Genomic DNA, 22,088 nt, shown 5'->3' on the forward strand with positions numbered 1-22,088 from the left:
TTTTTTTTCTTAGAATGCACATTGTTTTCAATAACAAATATTTCCCAACTCTGCTCTAACTATACAACTAAATATTCTTTGCATCAAATTCTGTACTATAGCTTCACAGAAAACATTATGATACAAGTACTGGAACAACTTTTTCAACTGTCTGCTTCCTTACTCTGAAAATTTTGTGATAAGTAAACCCAAAATATTTGCCCAGAAATCCCTTTCAAATTTTATGTTTAACAGGAGAAGCAAAAGGCCTTGGAAATATGAGAGACCATGAGCCTTTCAAACCTGCTGTGAAAAAAATGTTATAATTACTCTTCATTTATCAATACAAACACATGCTTTAATGTCCAGGTAAATGACTCTTATCTTACGGAATGTGTACCTAAAACATGCTAAGAAGCAAATGCTATATTTCTTGTTCTATTTTATGATTTTTATGTGGTATAGATTTCAAGCAGAAAATGAAGGTAGATTTTAGCCATGGGTTATTTTAGCTGACAGTATACCAGAATTATCAGCCACTCACCTGAAGTGGAAAAAAAAACACTCACGAGTCACAGATAATAATTATTAATAAGGCTTTCTGATAAGATAGTTGCACTGGATCATTAGAAACGTGCTCAAGTCCCTCACTGATCAGAACTCCAGATGTGTGGACACTGTAGAGTGGCAGAGCAGTTAAGAAATCAGTACTAACTTAACAAAGGACATCACACTACCTCCTCATAGGTGGAACCAGGAGGAGTTGCAAACAACAGTTGAGCAATTCTTCTTTGATACCAAGGCATTTCAGCAAATGTGTAACACCTATAGGGAAATAAAATGACACATACATTCAAATTAGTTCTTAAAGAGAACTAAGCATCTTAACAGATATAAAAGGAATCTTCTCCTATTGTATGTTTAAACAGTCTGTACTTTACATAATATCCAGTAGGTTAATATTTATACTGAATTATCTAGGGACTGATTTATGTTGATCCATCAATTACAGTGTATACTGTGACAGTATAAATAGTAAGATTTATAACAGTAATGATAATACAGTACATCATTCACCTTTTGAGTGCTCACTTTGTGCCAAGTGCTGAGCTAAGTGATTCCCTCATCTACTCCTTACAATAACTCAATGAAATAGAATCGTTACCCTTATTTTTTTACATAAATATTAACTCAGAGAAGTTAAAAAAAATAACAAAACTAAACATGATATACCTAAATAACAATGGCAACCAACAATTTAGAGTCTACATATTTGAAAGGGTGTGGCAAATATTTAACATCCAAAGCTCTTGACAATTTTCTGAAATAAGTAGGAAAAAAAGTGTTGGATCTTTGATTAGGGTCTGAACTCCTTAAGGATGAAACTATTTCATTCATGTTTGCTTGCCAGCATCTTAATTACTGACTGTCCCTCAACTGTCATTAATTCTCAGTAAGTGTTTTCTTAGTTAAATGTGTCCTTTATCCTGAAGGATATTTACTTCTCTTTTAAAAGAGTTTGATATGTGACTTTGCACTGTTACCCCTCATAGAAGACAATAAATACTCAGCTCTGTAGACTACACCCAAAGAAAACAGTGGCAAACCTGTCTCAAGAAAGACTCTCAAACCAGTAAGCATTTAACACATTGGTTTATGCTAATACCAGCAAAATAATGATGTGCTCTGAACAAAGCTTACACAAACATGGAAAGATACTGAGAGTCAGATTATATTATACCTCAGATGAATCAAGACTGTATTTGACACACCTTGAAGATACCAAGACCCTCTTAGGGCATCCTACTGTATTACTATAGTTAGATTAATCCAATTCCATTTAGTCTGGTAAATAAGAATAGTCTTTCCCAAAAAAAGGAATTTAAAGGTCTAACGAAAAGTTTCAATGCCTTTTTAGTCTTAGTACGTTTCTAAATGATCTGAATAACAATGTTTAACAAGATCACAATCAAATTTAGTATTTTCTAAATACTAAACACTAAATAACCAGTACAACTGCTAGTTAATATAATGCATTAAACACTCTTGACTGCCAAATAATATTTTTAAATATTTTACATTTTTCTTTTTTTATACTACCAAACAAGATATGTATGTATACATACTACAAAATAAGATCATACTAAAAACCACTGAAATATTTATTTAAAGAAATTTTCTTACCAAATACCCATAAGGTGAATTGCGGTAGCATCTTTAGGGTTGAGTTCAATTGCTTTCTAACAAGAAATGAGAAAATGAATCATATTAGTTTCCTAAACACCAATAAGTACTTTACTATGTTTGCTGAAGAAACCATGATTAAAAACACTTGCAACCCTGCATTTCAATTTTTCTGATAATCAACACCAACTTTTTTCTTTTTTTTTAACACCTTTATTGGAGTATATAATTGATTTACAGTGTTGTGTTAGTTTCTGTTGTATAACAAAGTGAATCAGCTATATGTATACATATATCCCCCTATCCCCTCCCTCTTGCATCCCTCCTAATTTTTTAATTAAATTTATTTCAGTACACTATCAATGCCTTATACTAAGGTTACTATTTTATAAGATTCAGAGGGACTTCCCTGGTGGTCCAGTGGGTAAGAATCTGCTTGCCAATGCAGGGGACATGGGTTCGATCCCTGGTCCGGGAAGATCCCACATGCCGCCGGAGCAACTAAGCCCATGCGCCACAACTACTGAGCCCACGTGCCTACAGCCCATGCTCTGCAACAAGAGAAGCCACCGCAATGAGAAGCCCGTGCACTGCAACGAAGAGTAGCCCCCCGTTCACCGCAACTAGAGAAAGCCCGTGTGCAGCAACAAAGGCCCAGCACAGCCAAAAATAATAAATAAATAAAATTTTTTAAAAATTAAAAAAAGATTCAGAAAATGATAGGATTCATCAAGATGAAGAAAACGCAAAATCTGTAAACAAATCTAATTTTGAAAACGAATAATCTATAGCTCTCAATATTTCTTCTAGATTAAAGGAAAAATAAATAAGCAAGTTCCTTTTTGGCAAATCCTATATGACTATTGAGTAGAAGTATTCTTTGTTAAAAGAACAAAATACAAAATAATTTTAGAAAGTCTCTTCCTATGTGCAAATTTTGTTTAACTTTCCCATCTACACTTAACAAAGGAGAAATAAATACTACTTGTTCACAGAATTTATTAATTATGTATAATATAAAATATATTGATAAAGTCTCCCTAATTTCTATTTACTATGTGAAAGTCCTATGTGAACTAATGTAAAGCATAAACTACAGAATAACTTTAAAGAAATGACTCCTCCTTTTATCCATTATTTTGTTGAAAATCACTCAGGAAATCTCATAGATTAATGTTAATCCTACTAATGATAAAGAAAGTTTTAAAAAAATTAGGACTCCCTAGCTTATGCTTTTCTACAGACACATAGTTTCACTTTCAGTTGATAATGTGTGAGATACACATTTTCAAATATCTGTACTGGTTACCAGAGTGGTTCTGAAGCCAGACCACCAAGGTTTAAATCACAGCTCAATGACTTCTTCCTTTTTGACCTTGGCAAGTTCTATATTCTTTCCATGCCTGAGTTTGTTCTTGTATAGGATCAAGAAAGCAGTACACCTACCTTATAGGGTTGTGGTGAAAATTAAATGAACAAGTAACAGGAGGTGCTTAACACAGTAATATTTTCTATCATCAGGATCATCATTATTTTTACCTTTCATAAGTTTCAGACTCTTTATTACCACCACTAATCATAATGTTAGTAACGGGAGAGATAATAGCTAAAATAAGGCTAATCAAGTATGACTTGGCAGAAATCCTGTTATCAATAATATGAGTAAGAATCAGCACTGACCTAATTTTTCCTTCATTCTATAGAGTGATATGATTTACATGGCAAAATATATTTTAAAGTATATACAACTTATATTCAAAGCAACCTTTCCCAATCAGAGTTCCACTAGAAAATTAAGCCCTACAAAAAATTATATGAGTAACTACATTTTCTATTCTACCAAGAATGATACAGAGCTAGTCCATTTTGATGCAAGGAATAGAAGTTAATTCATCATATACAATGGATGCCTTGGGGCATTACAGTTTAATTTTCTTTTGGGATGAATTGAGAGGGGCTACTCTCAAGCAAACCTTTTCTTTTGTAATTCTTTCTGCCATTAAACGTCTTCAAAAACAATGCAAAGATAATAATTCCTTACGACTTTAGATGTAATAATGGAATCTGAATACAAGTAGTATAAATGATCTTTTAGCATGTAAATACTTAACACTGTCATTTTTAAATAAGACATACACATTTGAAAACTTATGAAAAACATTAGTTATTTTTAAATAATCTATAGCCTTCACTGTTTCTTTAAAGTATACATTAATATATTTTCTGCAGCATTTCATTATTCACATTGGAAGTTATCTGTCAGGTATTTCTACATCCCAAGATACAGAGTAATTTAAATGATTTATCTAATGACACTAAGTATAAATTATTATATTTCACTGAATCTAAGATACCATACACTTTATGACACATCATTATTTTATATACCACTAAGAAAAAAGCACTGCCAATTATAGGATACCACTGATTATATATAATGCAATCTGATTTCAAAGGTCTTAAAACGTGAAAAATGTATATTATTAAATTGAAATATATATGTGTATCAATATATACGTGTATTTGTGTGTGTGTGTGTGTGTGTGTGTGTGTGTGTGTATACACTACTGATGCCCAAACAAGAAGCTAGGTCTCCTGACTCCTAGTCCAATGTTCTTTTCCACTAGTCATTACATTAACTAGGAATTGAGACTATAATGATAAATATGTTTGTTTTCATCACTTTCTCTTCCTGTGTGTTTTTGAGATGGTCTGTAATATCAAAAGACAGGGACTTCCCTGGTGGTGCAATGGTTAAGAATCCAACTGCCAATGCAGGGGACACGGGTTCGAGCCCCGGTCCGGGAAGATCCCACATGCTGCGGAGCAACTAAGCCCATGTGCCACAACTACTAAGCCTGTGCTCTAGAGCCCGCTAGCCACAACTACTGAGCCCATGTGCCACAACTACTGAAGCCTGCGTACCTACTGCCCGTGCTCCGCAACAAAGAGAAGCCACCACAATAAGAAGCCCACGCACCGCAACAAAGAGTAGCCCCCACTCGCTGCAACTAGAGAAACCCTGTGCGTAGCAACAAAGACCCAACCCAGCCAAAAATGAAAGAGAGAGAGAGAGAGAGAGAGAGAGAAAGACAAATACACTGCAGTTTTTAGCTGCAGTTTTTTTGTTGTTTGTTTTTGGACAATGGAATAGTGTGTATGCACATCATGAAATATACAAACTCCTGGAGAATTTCTGGCACCTAAGGAAGAGCTTACTATAAATAAGTAAATTAACTTTGGGGGAAATATTAAAACACACACAGAGATCATAATCGTATACACTACTATTACCTTTGGGAGTGGTATGTCAATTATATTAGATTGTTAGATGAGACTACACCTCCTGGCACTCAGGACTTTGTATAAGCCTCTCCCACATTCTCTAGTCTTGGCCACGTTACTTGTTTAGGTCGACAGGTTATTACCAAGTGTGATGCAAACATGCTTGATGAAACTTTGCACAATGGAAATTTTCCCTTGGAATGTTCACTCTTGGAAGCCAGCTACCATGTTATAAAGAAGCTTGGGCTACACTACTAAATGATGAGAAGAAAAGTAGAGAGAAACTGTTGTAGATGAGAGGGCATCTTCTATATTCCTGTCCCAGCTGAGGGTACAGGTGAATGTAGCCCTCTAAATGACCTCAGCCACAACAAACAGAACAGAAGCACCACTGTGCAGTTAATCCACAGAACTGTGAGAAATAAATAGTCATTGTTTTAAGGACACTAAGTTTTAGGTGGTTTGCTATACAGCAAGACATAAGTGAAACAGAAATCTATTCAGAAAACTAATGACTTTTAAAGTTCATCAGTACCTCAAAATGCTCCTTGATCACGTAGGCATTTGCAATTTTAGCCTTGGTTCCTTCATAATCTCCAACATCGCTAATACAGATTGCATACCACTAAAAATAGAAGAAAAAAAGGTGTAAGAATAATAATACTCAATAGTATTCCATTCAATACAAGGTAAAACTGAATAACTATTGATACTTATTCCTCAGTGGTCATTTAACAAAAAGCAGAGCACAAAAACTACTAAATATACTGGAATATACAAGAAAAAGTAGACATGGCCCTCAAGGAACTTGGACATGTTTTTAGAGGACTATAATACAAGGCAGAGGGTAGTGAATCTCTAAGAAAGTTACCAACACAATGGGGAGATAACGATTCATATTTATGGTATGAATATAAATTTAGAGAAACGTGCGGTTTAATAATTATCATTTTATTTTCTTATCCTATTTTCTTGGAGCTGCTTCTTCTCCCACACCTGCATTGTTATAGTAATAACAGCCACATTTGTCAATTGTGACCTTGTCCTCATACCCATAGCTGGACACAGACCCAAACTGAGATAATCTGAGTTTCTTCCCTAAGAACCAAAACCAAAATATCCAAGCTTCATAAACCCAGATGCTGTGGAAAGTCACAAAACTGAGGATGAGAAAAAAACTAAAGTAAAAAAAGATTTGCAGATAACAGCAAAGAGGAAAGACAATGAAGCCTCAGAGCAATTGAGCCAGTTTCTCCTGAAGCCTAAATGCATCTCGCCTTTGGGTTCTGTGAGATAACAATAGTTTCTTATAAACACGCACCATTTCTTTTTGTTTGTGCTTATATCTGTGAAATTTTAATAATTGTAACCATAAAAATGTTAATACTTAAACTTCTGTTTAAATCTATTCTCCACCAAAATCTTTTGTATCTTGATATTTTTATTGAAAATAAAAGAGTATAATTTAAAACACACACTGACTATGCTCATTTAATCTCCATTGACAGTCACCCAGCTGCCCAAATTCAGATGACTAGAGGTGTCATACAGGGTTTCAAATTTGGTGCTCTCTTTTCCCACGTATCAGGGCTCTAGATAAAATCACCTTCTCTTATGCATTTAACCATCCTCTATATCAAAGCAAACACAAACTTATGGATGAATCCTAAACATTCTGCTTAGATTGGCATTTAGTTACTACATAGGACTGTTAATTAATGATCATACTAGCAAGAGCTGATGGTAGGAGCTGTGATCATGGGTGATTTTTATTTCCATATTGGTACCTTTTTCTATTTCCAAAATGTCTATTTTCTGTAATGAGTTTACATTATTTTTAAAGAAAACTTTTCTTTTATAACAGATAATCTAGCCAAGAAGGGGTAATAGATACTATACCTACCTTCTTGCCTGAAAGGCTAAAATAAGCAGACAAAATATAAGAAATAAAGACTCTCAAGATATTATACACATCAGGCAACAGTGACATCTCACAGATGAGAAACAAATGAGATGAGCCCTATGGCTGCCCTGGAGAAATTTCTAGGTTGAAGCCCAGGGAGGCAAAATAGGCCAAGCAGTGTCTCTGCTTTGAAGAGATGGAACTGGGAGTCTGGGGAAGCCCAGGTGTCTGGAGTTCACAGAGCAGAATACTGTAGAAGAAATAGCTGACCGGAGCTAGAACTCCAGATGAAGAACTGCAGAGGGTCACCCTTTTCAGCTGAGTAAAGATCATCGCTTGCATATGAAGAGACTATCCAAGGCTGAGAAAAGAACCACCCAAAAGGTCTGGAAATCAAGAGCTCACAAAGATCTAGGAATATCAGTTGTAAGGAAAACAACAACAACAAAAAAGCCCTCCAAATTAAATGCTACTCTAGTCCTGCCTAAAAGCCTTCTTTCCTGCTACTTTGAAGATCCTCTTTGACAGTTACTTGACACTGAAAAATTACAAAACACTGATGAAAAAAAGACCTAAACAAAGGGAAAGAATGCATAAGTTCATGGATTGGAAGATATCGTTAAGATGGTGATAGTCCCCAAATTGATCTACAAATTCAATGAAATCCCTTTGAAAAATCCAACTGGCATCTTTGCAGAACTTTACAAGCTGATCCTAAAGTTCATACGGAAATTCAAGGGACTGAGAATAGTCAAAACAAAGGAAGTCAAAACAAAAGAGGAACAAAGTTGGAGGACTCACACTTCCTTATTTCAAAACTTACTACCAAGCAATAGTAGACATTGTGGTACTAGCAGAAGGATACACACTGACCAATGGAATAGAACTGAGAGCTCAAAAATAAACCCATACATTTATGTTGAACTGATTTTCATCAAGGATGCCAAGACCATTCAGTGGAGAAAGAATAATCTTTTCAACAAATGGTGGTAGGACAACTGGATATATATATGGCAAAGAATGAATGTGGACTCCTACCTCTCACCATGCATAAAAGTTAAGTCCAAATGTACCAAAGACCTAAATGTAAGAACTAAAAAATATAAAACTCTTAGAAAGAAACATAGGTGAAAACCTCTGTAACACTGGATTGGGCAAGTTTTTTAGACATGACATAAAAGCACAAGCAATCAAAGAACAATAAATATATTGGACCTTATCAAAATTAAAAACTTTTGCAAAGAACACTATTAAGAAAGTGAAAAGACAAGCCACAGGATTGGGAGAAAATATTTGCAAGTCATATATCTAACAAGGGACTAGTATACAGAAAATATTCTCTTACAATTCAACAATAAAAAGACAAGTTTAAAAATGGGCAAAGAATTTAAATAGACATTTTCTCCAAGGAATATATACAAATGTCCGATAAGTATATGAAAAGATGTTCAATATCACTAGTCATTAGGAAAATGCAAATCAAAACCATGATGAGATACCACTTCACATCTGCTAAGATGGCTATAATTTTAAAAAATGGACAATAACAAGTGTTGGCAAGGATGTGGAAAAACTGGAACCCTCATACACTGCTAGTCACAATGTAAAATGGTACAGCTACTTTGGAAAATAATTTGACAGTTCCTCAAAAAGAATTACATAGAATGACCACATGAACCAGTAATTCCACTACTAGGTATATACTCAAAAGAATTTAAAACAGATATTTAAACAAATATTTGTGCACGAATGTTGATAGCTACACTATAAGCAATAGCCAAAGGTGGAAATAAATGTCCATCAACTAATGAATGGATAAACAAAATGTGGTATACAATGAATATTATTCATCCATAAAAAAGAATAAAGTACTGATAAATGCTGCAAGGTGAATGGACTTCAAAAACAATGTAAGTGAAAGATGTCAGACACAAATTATCCCATATTGTATGATTCCACTTCTATGAAATATCCAGAATAGGTAAAGCCATAGAGACCGAAAGCAGATTAGTGGTTGTCAGGGGCTGGGAATAAGAGGGAATAGAGAGCGACTGTTTAATGGGTAGAGGGTTTCCTTTTGAGGTGATGAAAATGTTTTGGAACTAGAGAGAGGTAACTATTGCATAACACTGTAAATTTATAAATGCCAATGGTATAAGAATGCGAAATGTATAAAATGGTTACTTTTATGTTATGTGAATTTACCTCAATTAAAAAAATAAATAAAAGCAGGTGTTCACACAAAAACTTGTACAGAATTATTTATAGTAGCATTATTCATAATAGCCAAAAAGTGGAAACAACCCAAATGCCCATCAGCTGATAAATGAATAAACAAAAATGGTATTTCCATAAAATGGAGTATCATTCAGCCATAAAAAGGAATGAAGTACTGTCATATACTCAGCATGGATGAACGCTGTTCATCCATGGCTAAGTGAAAGAAGCCAGACACACAAAGGCCACATATTGTATGATTTCATTTACATGAAATGTCCAGAATAGGCAAATTAATAGAGACAGAAAGTAGTTCAGTGCTTGCCAGGGGACAAGAGCAGGAGACAACTGGGACAAACTGGTATAGATATGGGGTTTGTTTTGGGGGTAATGGATGTGTTCCGGAATTAGATAGTCGTGAAGGTTGAACAACATAGTAAAATATGCTACAAACCACTGAAGTGTATTCATTACAATGGTGAACTTTATATAATGTGAAGAATATAAAACAAGTAAAAATAAAACCAAGAATTAGCATCTCCTTACAAGAAGTATATGTTAAATATAAAGGCACAAATAAAAGTAGAAGGACAGAAAAGGATGTAACATGTTAACAATCAAAAGAAAACAAGAGTGGTTACATTAATATCAGACAAAGTAGACTATAAAACCAAGAATATTTCTAGAGATAAAGAAGATCATTTTACAATGATAAAGAGGTCAACACATCAAGAAAATATAACAATGCTAAATGTTTATAATCCTAATAACAGCACTTTAAAATACATGGTGTAAAAACTAAGAAAACTGCAAACAGAAACAGATAAATTTACAATTATACTTGGAGATTTCAACATCCCTCTGTCAATAATTTATAGAAGTAGACAGAAAATCAGTAAGGATATAGAAGATTCAAACACCACTATCACTATCAACCAACTTGACCTGAATGACAACAACTGAATAAATATTCTTTTCAGGTGCAAAAAGAACATTTACAAATATGGACCATATTCTGGGCCATAAAACAAGTCTCAGCAAATTTAAACGGTCTGTATGTTTAATCCTTAATATAAACAAGTAGTGGTGGAAGTGGGGGGTGGGGGGGGAGAGAGAACCATCCCCTAAAGGGAGCATCTGGAAACGCATGGAGACAGAATTTGGTTGTCACAATGACTTGGGGGCTCCACTGAGGACAGTCTAGTATGATAAAGTCCTAATCCAAAATACCAATAATGTCCCCTAGTCTCCCCACAGTATCCACTGAATAACATTCTAAACCAGTCAGGAAACCCAGAAGCTAGTGGAGTTACATGTAAGAAGTTATACTAGATCTCAGCTGTCCAGCTGCTATACTCCTACCTCCACATAAAACAGAAATATAATGTGAGGAAAAAGAGAAAACATTTGTCCAGTGTTTGTACTACTAGAAATAAAGATAGAGGTAATTCATGAAACTACGAACACTTTGGTTTAAAAATAAGCTTTCACAAAAGTAGTTTATCAAACATACTAATGAACTTAGAATAAATGTTCAAGAAAAGAACTACTTCTTTTTGGAAAAAACGTTATAAAAATAAACCTCTTCCCTACTTCTTTAAAAGAGAGCTATTTCTTTCCTATGTAAATTAGAGACAATAGATAAGTACAGACCAATGTCCCTCTCAGTACATGGTAACAGTTACAGTACTGTAAGCACCTCACCTTATGAGCTGCAAAACTTGATTCATTTTTTTCTAGTGCCCTTTTTGCATATTCTAGGGCTTCATACACCAAGAGCTTTTTCTCCCCTTCTGAAGTTCCACTGAGTTGAGCTAAATCACGTGATGCCCGTGCCAAACGCCACAGTAACTCTGCATCTTCACTGATTTGAAATAAATATAAAACAACAACCATTTTAGCTCAATTTTAAAATTGTTAAAGGTCATATCACTAATGAATACATATGGTCTTTCAGGACAGTGAGGATACCGCAAGCAATATGATATCAAAATCCATTTTTCATGTTAAATTTATTATTTTCTACCATACAAAAACTGTATTTGACAAAATTTCCTACAAAATATCCAATATTATACATAAACATTAACTTACTTATAATATCTAAAATACTAACTTCCTTAGAAAGTATCTGTATTTGAATTCTCTGAACACTTTCCCTACAAAATTCAACATATAACTTGAAGCTTGACTTCAGTGGCACTGTGCTTCAGACAGCTAATTAACTGGTTCAGACAGTACCCTAAAATACATAAATTTATAGAGAAGATCATGCTCTATAAAACAAAATGCTGTATCCATAGCTCCAAATACAGTACCTGGCACACAAAAAAATATATAGTAAATATCTGTTAATGAATGAATGATTAAATATATTGTAATCTCAAAATAAATCTTAACTTTGAATGTATCATCCATGCCATGATGCATGTAATATTTACAGCTTTGGACTCCTTAAAGAACTGCCATTTAAATATAATTATATAAGACTTGAAATGGCTAATAAATAAAACAGAAACCAAGATTAAAAGTTAGGAATATTTCTTTAAAAACTAACCTTAAATTCCTTTTTATTAAATGCTTGTCTTTAAGCCTACTACATTATACATTTCTTAACAAAAATACTATTCACATAAAGTTGAATGAAATTAAAGGTAGCAATAGTATATTTATAATTCAATGAATATGGAATCACTACCTTGTAGCTTACTTTTCAAGTAATTACTAAAATGACTATAAAATACCAAGTCAACCACCTCAAGTTAGGGGACAATGGAGAAGGAAAGTTGGATCCTATAGATATTTAGGAAGTAAAATTGATGGGTCTTGGGGGGAAAACTGGTTTGGGGAATCTAAGAAAGGTAGTTGAAAGGTAGTTGAAAATGACTCAATATTTTTAGTTCAGGAGATGAGGAAAATCAGTGATCTGGAAATGCCATCTAGCCTGATTTGACTTATATTATTGGGCTGAATCTCCCTCCTTCTCCATCCTTCCCCAAAAAACGAGGGCACATTAATACAGCAGAATAAGCATGTAAGCTAATACTAAAATTAGAAAAAGGAGGTATTTTTAGTTCCTCTATGAGACTGTGCTTCACAGTGATAACACAGATATCATTCAATGGTGACAAAAAATCATCCTAGCTCATTCAAATCTTAAATATGAAATTTAGAAGAAATGAGAAATATACAATATAGATAAGATAAACATCTATTCAATGACTACCTTGTATTCAAAGCAAAATAACAAAATGAAAAAAAATTTCAACACTCAACTAGAATAAGTAGAACCACCTTTTCTGAATCAATGAGATATATGTAGCACTTTTGAGTCACTTAACATTAAGAAAAAAATCATACTATAAATTAAACTCTAAGAAGCATTATTTTGAAGTAAAAACTTTTAAAAACTATAAAAATTCCAAGCACCAAGAATATTTTAATTGTTAAATAACAAAAAATTTCAGGAAACCGCAAACCCAGGCCTATCATACATAGCCCACCTTTCCTTGTACTGGGATAGCAACTGGTAAAGTTTTTCTGTTTCTCCACTTTCATATAGGTAGTCTGCTTGTTCAAGGATTTCTTCAACTTTGAAGACTATAAAAGAAAAAGAAACAATAAAGTAGGTCTTCCCAAGCCAGACGGCAATAATTCTAAGAAACATGAACACTTTTATATAGAAGCAAAAGAAATTAGATACAGAAATCACCTATAAAGAAATATCAGAAATTCTGAACAATTGAGATGTAAGTATAGTAGAAATAAGTATGAAGCTATCACACATAATAAGTGATTTATTAAAACCTTGGAAAATAAAAAATTAGAAAACTTATTCTGGTACTGACTTAATATGACACATTTTAAAAAAGGAAAAAAGTAATTTTCTGTGAGGAATTTATGGTACCCTTACCCTCCACACAAAGCCTTTGTTATTGTTGCCGCTGTGAAGTAAAAATCCACTGCAGAAAATGATATGATATCCACTTAAAGCACAGAAAATTATTCATTTGCATGGAATGCAACACACTGTTTTACTAGATTCTTTTTATGATCTAACTTATACAGACATTGTTATGGAAAAAGAGTCAAATTTGTCATCAAAAAATTTAGATGAAGTTAACTACACAGAGAACCTGAAACTTAAATCAGAGGCACTATACTCCAACCAACTCATTAATGAGTTTAGATATTACAACAAAACCCATAAAACTTATAGACAGTGTAATGCTCTAAAAAAGTTGACTAGTTACTAAAAAACCCAGTTAGTCTGAATTTCAGATATTCCAATTATTACTAATGAACATACACATTTAATTATGTCTTCTATAAGGGTGCTGTATTACTTAGTCTTATGTATAAGCCAACATTCCAATATGTTCAGTAAAGTTACTTTATTATTTATCTTAGTATGCTTTAATCATAGTGTATGTGAGGCTAAAAAAATTTTTTTTCATTGAAGTACAGTTGGTGTACAATATTACATGTTACATGTGCACTAAAATTTTTTTAAGTTTTATGAAAAATTAAAATCTAGACCAGCAAAAATAACCTCATAAATATATGGCACAACTATGTAAACTGAAGTATTTTTTAAGTTAAAATCATCATGTAATTATACTAATTTAAGAAAAATTAAATGACAACAGCAAGGAAACCCTAAAATAAAGATTTTTTTTCCTCTATAATCCTACTTCAGTCTGGTTGGGTGCTATAGTTTAGTAATATTCTCATGGCCGGTTAATTTTCTTAAGTTTGCTTTCATTCTATTCTATATTTTTATCAGTGGCTGATTTTCCATATTTGGGTTATAAAAAGCCAAAGATTCTTAAAGAGTAAGTAGTAGGAAGTAAATAGTCTCAGCATTCTTAGTCGGTATTTGTGGTAGGCAAAAATAATGGCCCCAGACAAGTCCATATCTCAACCCCTGGACCTGTGAAAATGTACAGGTTACTAGGGCAAAGGGGAATTAAGCTTGTAGATGGAATTAAGGTTGCTACTGAGCTAACCTTAAAATAGTACATTATCTTAGCCAGGTGGGTCCAGTATAATCACAAGAGTCCTTAAAAGCAGAAGCAGGAAGCAGAAGAAGAAAGTCACAGCTGGTATGACAATGGAAACAAAGTCAGATACACTTACTTAGGAATAGTAAAAACAAAAAAATATAAGTATCATCCGGCATCTGGATGCTAAATAAAAAGCTGGAGGGCTAAATAAACAGGGGAGTCACTATACCCCATTTCCTTTTTCCAACTTTTACGAATTCAGGTTTATTCAAGTTTGTTAAACAATCCTATAACTACTATCTCTTCAATAACTTCAGAATGGTAGCTTTAACAACTTTAAAGCATGAGCTCCTTCTGAATTTCCCAAAGTTTTTCTGCACTCTTTTTCAAACGGGCCTCCTCTTCAGGGGTCAGCTTTATCTTTGTAAGGTGTGCAATACCATTCTCTCCCAGAATACAAGGAACACTAAGGAACACTTCATTTATTCCATAGAGGTCCTTACTTATGGTGGAAACTCTCCTAAGACTCTTAAAAATGCTTTCTGTTAAATCAGCTAAAGTTAGGCCAATGGCCCAATTAATATAAACTTTCCTTTTAACCATTTCATAGCCATAGGTAATCATTTCTTTGTGGACATTTTTCCACTGTTCAGGATCTTTATCTGTTCCTGTATCTGAGTTTAGATCCTTCAAAGGGACACGGCAATGTTAACTTCACTCCACACAGGTACACTTAAGTCTCCGCATTTACCAAGGATCCATCTATGACAGCTTTCAGAGTGGATAGCAAGCCTTTGCCCAATGAAGAAATGGAAATGGGTAGACTTCAGATTACAGCCACTTCCAGTAACATGGTTTTTGGGAAAGGCACTCAACTTCCAAGCTACGTAATTAAGATATCCATCCACTGGATTGGAAGCAAATATCAGTTTGCAGCCAGGACTACACTGGGTAATACTAGAAATCATTAATTTAAAGATGGGCACATTTTACTTGACTACATCAAAATGTGTTTCTCTTTTTCTTGGGTATGCACCTGCTATGATAATCACTAGGTTGGAGTTTGCAGTGACAAGGTAATCTTTGCTGGAAACAATATTTGTCATTTTCATGAAAGGGCTGCCATGCTGAAGAGCCACTGTCTCACCCTTCAGTTTGCCTTCATCAACATCCACAAAGGCAAGTTCATCACTCAAGCCTTTTAATAAGATGCTATTAGCACAGGCCATGACAACCAATCCACTTCCTATAATGGAGATCTTATTGTGATGAACGGTTTCCTCTGAAGTGAAATTCTTAATAAGTTCACACTTGACAGTAGCCATCTTGGAAACGGGAGTGAAGGGTCAGCCATTGCTCAGCAGGATGTGTGAGTCTGGCTGGGACACAGAGCAATCTCTGGGCAAGGAAGCCTACCCACTTGGTGATCCACAGGACTCCTGTAGCCCAGTTCATGGCCATTCATTCAAGAGGTGGAGGAAGAAAATGGAGGAAAGCCACATCAAAGTACCTTGAAGTACAAAGTCAGGAAACAGTTGACGGTTTGACACTCCCCCTTGCCCTGTACTACTGTGGCTGCGCAAGGTCACACCCCAGATCATGCAGGCCTCACAGGGGCCTAGCACCTTAAAATGTTATTTTTAATTTACCAAATATGCAGTAATTTTCTGTCATTAGGATACTTCTGAAAAAACCAACTATGATCATTAAGGCTATAAATAATTTTGACTTTGCCTTTCAAAGTGCCATATTTTGTTCCTTAGGGAAGCCCTAAAACTTTGCACTCATTTCTGTAATGGTGCTAAAGCTCACTGAAACTAAGTGTGATAGACATGAAAAGAAATAGGTAAGGTCTCTGCTCTGGTACTTTGAAGAAGTTTAACTTTTTGAGCTTCTTTACAAAAATTAATATAATGGGGCACACACACACAAAAATCTTAAAAGTGCAACCACTGGGCACGTCTCTCAAGGATGCTTTAAAAAAATTAATATTGTAATGTGAAAATATAGCTTCTCCTAACTACTTTACAAGGTTGCTATGAGAGTTAAAGTTATGATGAAAAGTCTAGGGAGCTTTAAAAAGCTGAGTTTTAAGTATTTGCCAAAATATGTCATTGAGCCAGTGACAAAACCAAGTCCTCTACTTTGTCTTTCATGAAAATAAATGATATATTAAACGAAAGAAAAGATAAAACAAAAACGTAGCAATTCAAGTATCTGCTTTTTTTAAAATATGAGAATAGTCATGGGCAAATGAAATCAACAAATAACTAGTACTCTTTAATTAATCTCAAATTCTTCATCTACTAGAACTTTAATAAGAACATCTATTCAAAATAAAATCTCTTTTTTCCCAAGTACCTTCTTGATAGTTAAAAAGTGAGGACTGTAAAAAAACAAAAAGGCTTATTAACTCATAAATTAAAAGTTTTTCTCTAATAGACTGAATTTTGGCTCTGCCTACATACACAACTGGTTTAACTAAATTTAATTTTTTAAATATGGCAAGTCTTATTTTATGTTTATATATCTATAGTTTTCTAAATTAAAAAATAAAAAATTTGATGGAATTTTTCTATTTTTCAGCCATTTATTTGATATTTAGTACCAAATTGCATTCTGTTTATAAATAAAATGTTTTTATCTCCAAGTAACTGGACTTTTCTTAACTACATCAAGAAGAATTAACACCTCGGCATTAAAGAAGCAAAAGAATCATTGTATCATTATAAAGTAGGCACAGCCAAATAAATACATAAATAAATACATAAATAAATAAATATTTTAAAAAATAGAGGTTGACAAACTTTTTCTATAAAGATCCAGAGAGTAAATATTTTAAGAGCAAATATTCTTTGTGGGCCAGATATGGTCTCTGTGGTATATTCTTCCCCCCCAGCCCCACAACCCCTCCACCCTTTAAAAATATAAAAAAATTCTTAGCCCAAGGGTCCTATAAAACTATAAAGTATTAATTGAGTGTTTCTCACTGAAGGAGCTCTAGCTGCTAGAAGACATTTTATATATTTGAATAGATAATGCAACTAACATATTAGAGGCTAGATTATTTTCTGCTTTTCTCTAGTTGTCAGTCTGATATATATATATATACACACATATATATATCTGTCTGTCCACAGTAGAGACATATAGACAAGTAGAGACAAGTAGAGAAAAGCAGAAAATAATCTAGCCTCTAACATGTTAGTTGCATTATCTATTCAAAAATAATGTTATTAACAAAATATAACAAACACAAACAACTCTAAGTGTTCCTGATGTTTACCTTAGGCTTACCTTTGGCTGCCGCATGAACCACAGCAGCCTGGGAAATGACTTGATAAGTTTCAAAACCCAAATAAGACAAGGCAGAGAATAAAAGACTTCTTTTGAAAGCTCCAGGGTTTCCCATCACCTATGGAAAGAATTATGGTCAGGGTTAACAAACTTAGAAAATTTGAAGAAACTGCTATCCCAAGCAAAGATTACATCAATTTTCTCCTACCCCCAAGACAATCAATCCTAAGAGTATTGGAAGCTCAAAATTTACTTTGTCAAATTCTTCAGTGAAACTATTTCACATAATTATTTTATAGGGAGAGCATATCCTGCTCAGAAAAGATTCTTAACAACAGCTGATAGTGGTAGCTTATGTAACAATCACAGTTATGCTGATAAGTGCTGGACTGGAAGATCTACATTTTATTTGAGGAAGCATGGATATTATAATTTCTTGAAATAAAATAAGAGACACCAATATAATATCAACCTTAAGAACAGACAAGATTAAAGATATCAAATATGGTAATTACACATAAAAAATATACATGGCTTTAAATAAAGCTAACTTCAAAAGTGATCCATGAAACCCAGTTTTAAAATAAACCATGAATAAAATAAAGAGCATATCAAAACAGATTTAGAAATTAATTTTCATAATTATGGCCAGAATTCTCAAGACCAATGGCAAAGGAGTATATGGATATCACTGCAGCAATTCTTCCCTTTTTTTCACATAGCATCAATTTTTTCCTTTCTGTCAATTTATTCCCATCTGTATAAAAACAAGCTATACTATCTTTGTAAGCTGTAATTGTTCCCTTCTTAAAAACAAAACAGGGCTTCCCTGGTGGCGCAGTGGTTGAGAGTCCGTCTGCCGATACAGGGGACACAGGTTTGTGCTCCGGTCCGGGAAGATCCCACATGCCGAGGAGTGGCTGAGCCCGTGAGCCATGGCCGCTGAGCCTGCGCGTCCGGAGCCTGTGCTCCGCAACGGGAGTGGCCACAACAGTGAGAGGCCCGCATACCGCAAACAAACAAACAAACAAACAAACAAAAAGCTTCCTTTTGACTTCACATCTCCCTTCAGTCTCATTTTCCAAATTCTCTTTTCAGCAAAACTCTTTCAAAAAGTTGTCTAGAGCTCTGTCTCCACTTCCTCTCTTCCCATTTTCTCTTGAACTCACACAAATCACTTTTATCCCCACAACTCCACTGATGGTATTCTAGTTAAGGCAACCAAGGATGCTACTTCCTAGTAAACTCTCATCTTACTTGATCTATCAACAGCATTTGACAGCTGTTCACTCCCTCTTTTAAAAAAAAAAAAAAAAACATAAATGGATGGTTAATATAAGAAATTTTTAAAATATCACTTTATTGAGATATGTGACATAAAATAAACTGCATATTCATAATGTGTACCATGTGTTAAGATACATGTAAACCCGTAAAACTATCACCACAATCAAGATAATGAACATATCCATCAATCCCCCAAATTTCCTCGTTTTTTTATAATTCATCCAACCCCTTTCCTCAGTACTTGCTGTGTTCTCTCACTCTTGAAGCACTCTTCACTTAGCTTTTGTAATACTACTCTCTTGAATTTACTCCTATTTCAATAACTGCTCCTTCTCTTTTGTTGGTTCTTCATCTCCAAAACCTCACTGCCCAGGTGTGTCCTGGGTTTAATCCCAGACCTTCGTTTCTCTATACATATCATTTTGGTGATCTCATTTTGTTTCATGGCTTTAAATACCATCAACATGCCAAAAACACGCAAACTTTAAAAAGCCCAGAGGTCTCCACTTAACTTCAGAATCATATATCCTGCTGCCTAAACAACATTTACCTCCACATGAAGTATAACAGGCATCTCAAGTATCAGCCAAAACAGCTATTGCTTCCCTCAAGTCCACTTCACTCAGTTTTCCCCTTCATGGTATTCACCTTGTACATTAGCCATTACTCAGCACAATGCCTTCCATACAATGAATTCTGAAAAAAAAATTTGTTGAAAGAAAAATTTGTTGAACAAAAGAAGCAAGCTATCTCTTAGATATGTCTTTTCGTCAACACTGATTATAATGATTTTAAGCTAAAAGGCATTCAAATATACAAACTCATCACTAGATGTAAAGGAATGTGTCACCACCATCTCCTGGTTTTTCTAACTTCTTGCCAGCTCCTCCTCCTCTTAAATGTTGGAATTCCTCTGTGATAGGCCTTCTTCTCACCTTACTATTAAATACATTTGACCCTCCAACAACACAGGTTTAAGCTGTGCGGGTCCACTTATATGTGGATATTCTTCAATAAATATGTACTATAGTACTAAACAGTTGAACCCACAGATACAGAGGACTGTAAAGTTATAAGCAGATTTTCGACTGCTTGGGGGGGTCAGCACCCTTAACCCCTGCATTGTTCAGGGGTCAACTGTACTTTCAACTTCTACCATGGCATCATTTACAACCATATGCTAAAGTCTCCTGAATCTCGATCTCCAGCCCAGGCATCAGAAGGTAAAAATCAGACCTATCAAACTACTGTCTATTCCACATGTTAACTTGGCTATCTCATCATATTCACCTTAATTACCCCAAAAGATAACTCACCTCCTCCTTTATCCCTCCAAATTGTTTTCTTTGGTCCTATCCCAGGAAATAGCACCACCATCCACACTGCTGGAGTAGCCAGAAAATGGAGAATCATCCTTGACTTCTTCCTTTGAACTCCCACATCAAAGCTATCTTTCAGGTCCCCTTAGTTTACATCATTAATATCCTTTTATTTCCATTTCCATGGCTACCACTAAAGTTCAAACCACCACATTATCTCACCTGTCCTATAGTGATGATCTTTTATTCGGTTTCCAGCATCCACTCTAGCCTATCTATTCTTGACACTAGAAAAAGTTATTTTTTAACTCAAATCTGATCTTATGAATTCTCTGTTTAAAACTCTTTCATGATTTCCTATAACCTTTAGAATAAAATAAAAAAATATTTAACATGGTCTACAAGGTTTTCAGAGTCTAGTTGTGGTAGGCAGCCTCTAAAATGGTCCCCAATGGGTGCTGGTTCAAGATGACAACATAGGAGGAAGCTGAACACACCTCCTCCCACAGACACACCAAATCTACAGCTACATATACAACAATTTCCTCTGAAAGAAACCCTCAAACTAGCTGAGTGACTCCTCCACATCAGACAACGGAGGAAAAACCCACATCAAAACAGGTAGGAGAGGCTGAGACAAAATTTTCCTGTAAACCCACCTTTGGTGTGGAGACCCAGTATTGGGAGCGAACTCACAACCCTGAGCTTCTCCCTGAGGAACGAAGGGCTTGAACCTCACACTGGGCACCCCAACTTTAAAGACTTGTACCTGAGAGGTGAACCCCAAAACATCTAACTTAGAAAGCCAATGGAGCTTGTGTCCATGAGACCCACAAGGCTATAGCAAACTGAGAAACAATTCTTTTGTTTGTGTGTTTGTTTTGTGGAACACAGGCCTCTCACTGTTGTGGCCTCTCCCGTTGAGGAGCACAGGCTCCGGACGCGCAGGCTCAGCGGCCATGGCTCACGGGCCCAGCCGCTCCGCGGCATGTGGGATCTTCCCGGACCGGGGCACGAACCCGAGTCCCCTGCATCGGCAGGCAGACTCTCAACCAGTGCGCCACCAGGGAAGCCCTGAGAAACAATTCTTTAAGCGCTCATGCAAACTCATCCATCCCAGAGACCAGCACAGAGACAGTCAACTGAAAAGCACCCAGACTTTCTGTGAAAGACACTTATTTGCTTATCTTATCTTCAGCCAGAGGAGCAGGTATCTAATTTAACACACAGTAATCATTTCTAGAGATCTCAGAGGGTGGGCACTATCAAAGCACTCTTGCTTTGCCATACTTCAGGTAACCAGTATCTCCCCCAAAAGCATTTGTGCATACTTTTGGTACTCCGGTTTTTGCAGCTGCCACCAGGGGACACCCCCCGTTCGCTTGACTCTGGTGGCCAATGAGGCTTATGTTCATGAGTTTCACAGAACTGTAACAAACAGAAAAACAGTTCTAAAGTGGCTAACTCCCCACCCCCACAGGGCACAGTACACTATGTTCCCTACATACGAACATTCAAGTTGAGAACTTTCAAAGATTCAAACATGCTTTCTCATGTCCAATCACATAAGTTAGTTCACATGTCTGGCATACATTGTCATGTGTGGGCATC

General features: G+C 35.1%; 1 protein-coding gene and 1 pseudogene across 5 annotated transcripts in view; both read right to left on the reverse strand.

The window, feature by feature from the left end:
• The window catches only part of RMDN1 (regulator of microtubule dynamics 1), a 36,239-nt gene that overhangs the window by 3,306 nt on the left and 10,845 nt on the right, over positions 1 to 22,088 (reverse strand). For 2 of the 4 annotated variants that reach the window (XM_081258364.1, XM_081258363.1), the window contains exons 2-8: positions 19,709 to 19,854; positions 17,872 to 17,989; positions 13,072 to 13,168; positions 11,273 to 11,432; positions 5,984 to 6,073; positions 2,164 to 2,219; positions 717 to 804 (exon numbers count right to left, since the gene is read on the reverse strand). In XM_081258364.1, the coding sequence (XP_081114490.1) occupies positions 717 to 804; positions 2,164 to 2,219; positions 5,984 to 6,073; positions 11,273 to 11,432; positions 13,072 to 13,168; positions 17,872 to 17,989; positions 19,709 to 19,732 (633 nt within the window). In that variant the 5' untranslated portion in view covers positions 19,733 to 19,854. The remainder of the gene's footprint in view (positions 1 to 716; positions 805 to 2,163; positions 2,220 to 5,983; positions 6,074 to 11,272; positions 11,433 to 13,071; positions 13,169 to 17,871; positions 17,990 to 19,708; positions 19,855 to 22,088) is intronic. The other 2 variants (XM_081258362.1, XM_081258365.1) reach the window with 1 other exon arrangement.
• On the reverse strand, positions 14,748 to 16,758 carry LOC308629994 (L-lactate dehydrogenase A-like 6A; annotated as a pseudogene). Its single transcript has one exon. The product of its transcript is annotated as an L-lactate dehydrogenase A-like 6A (transcript).

Source organism: Mesoplodon bidens (assembly GCF_964165515.1).
Source record: "Mesoplodon bidens genome assembly, chromosome: 16".
Classification (NCBI taxonomy): Eukaryota; Metazoa; Chordata; class Mammalia; order Artiodactyla; family Ziphiidae; genus Mesoplodon; species Mesoplodon bidens.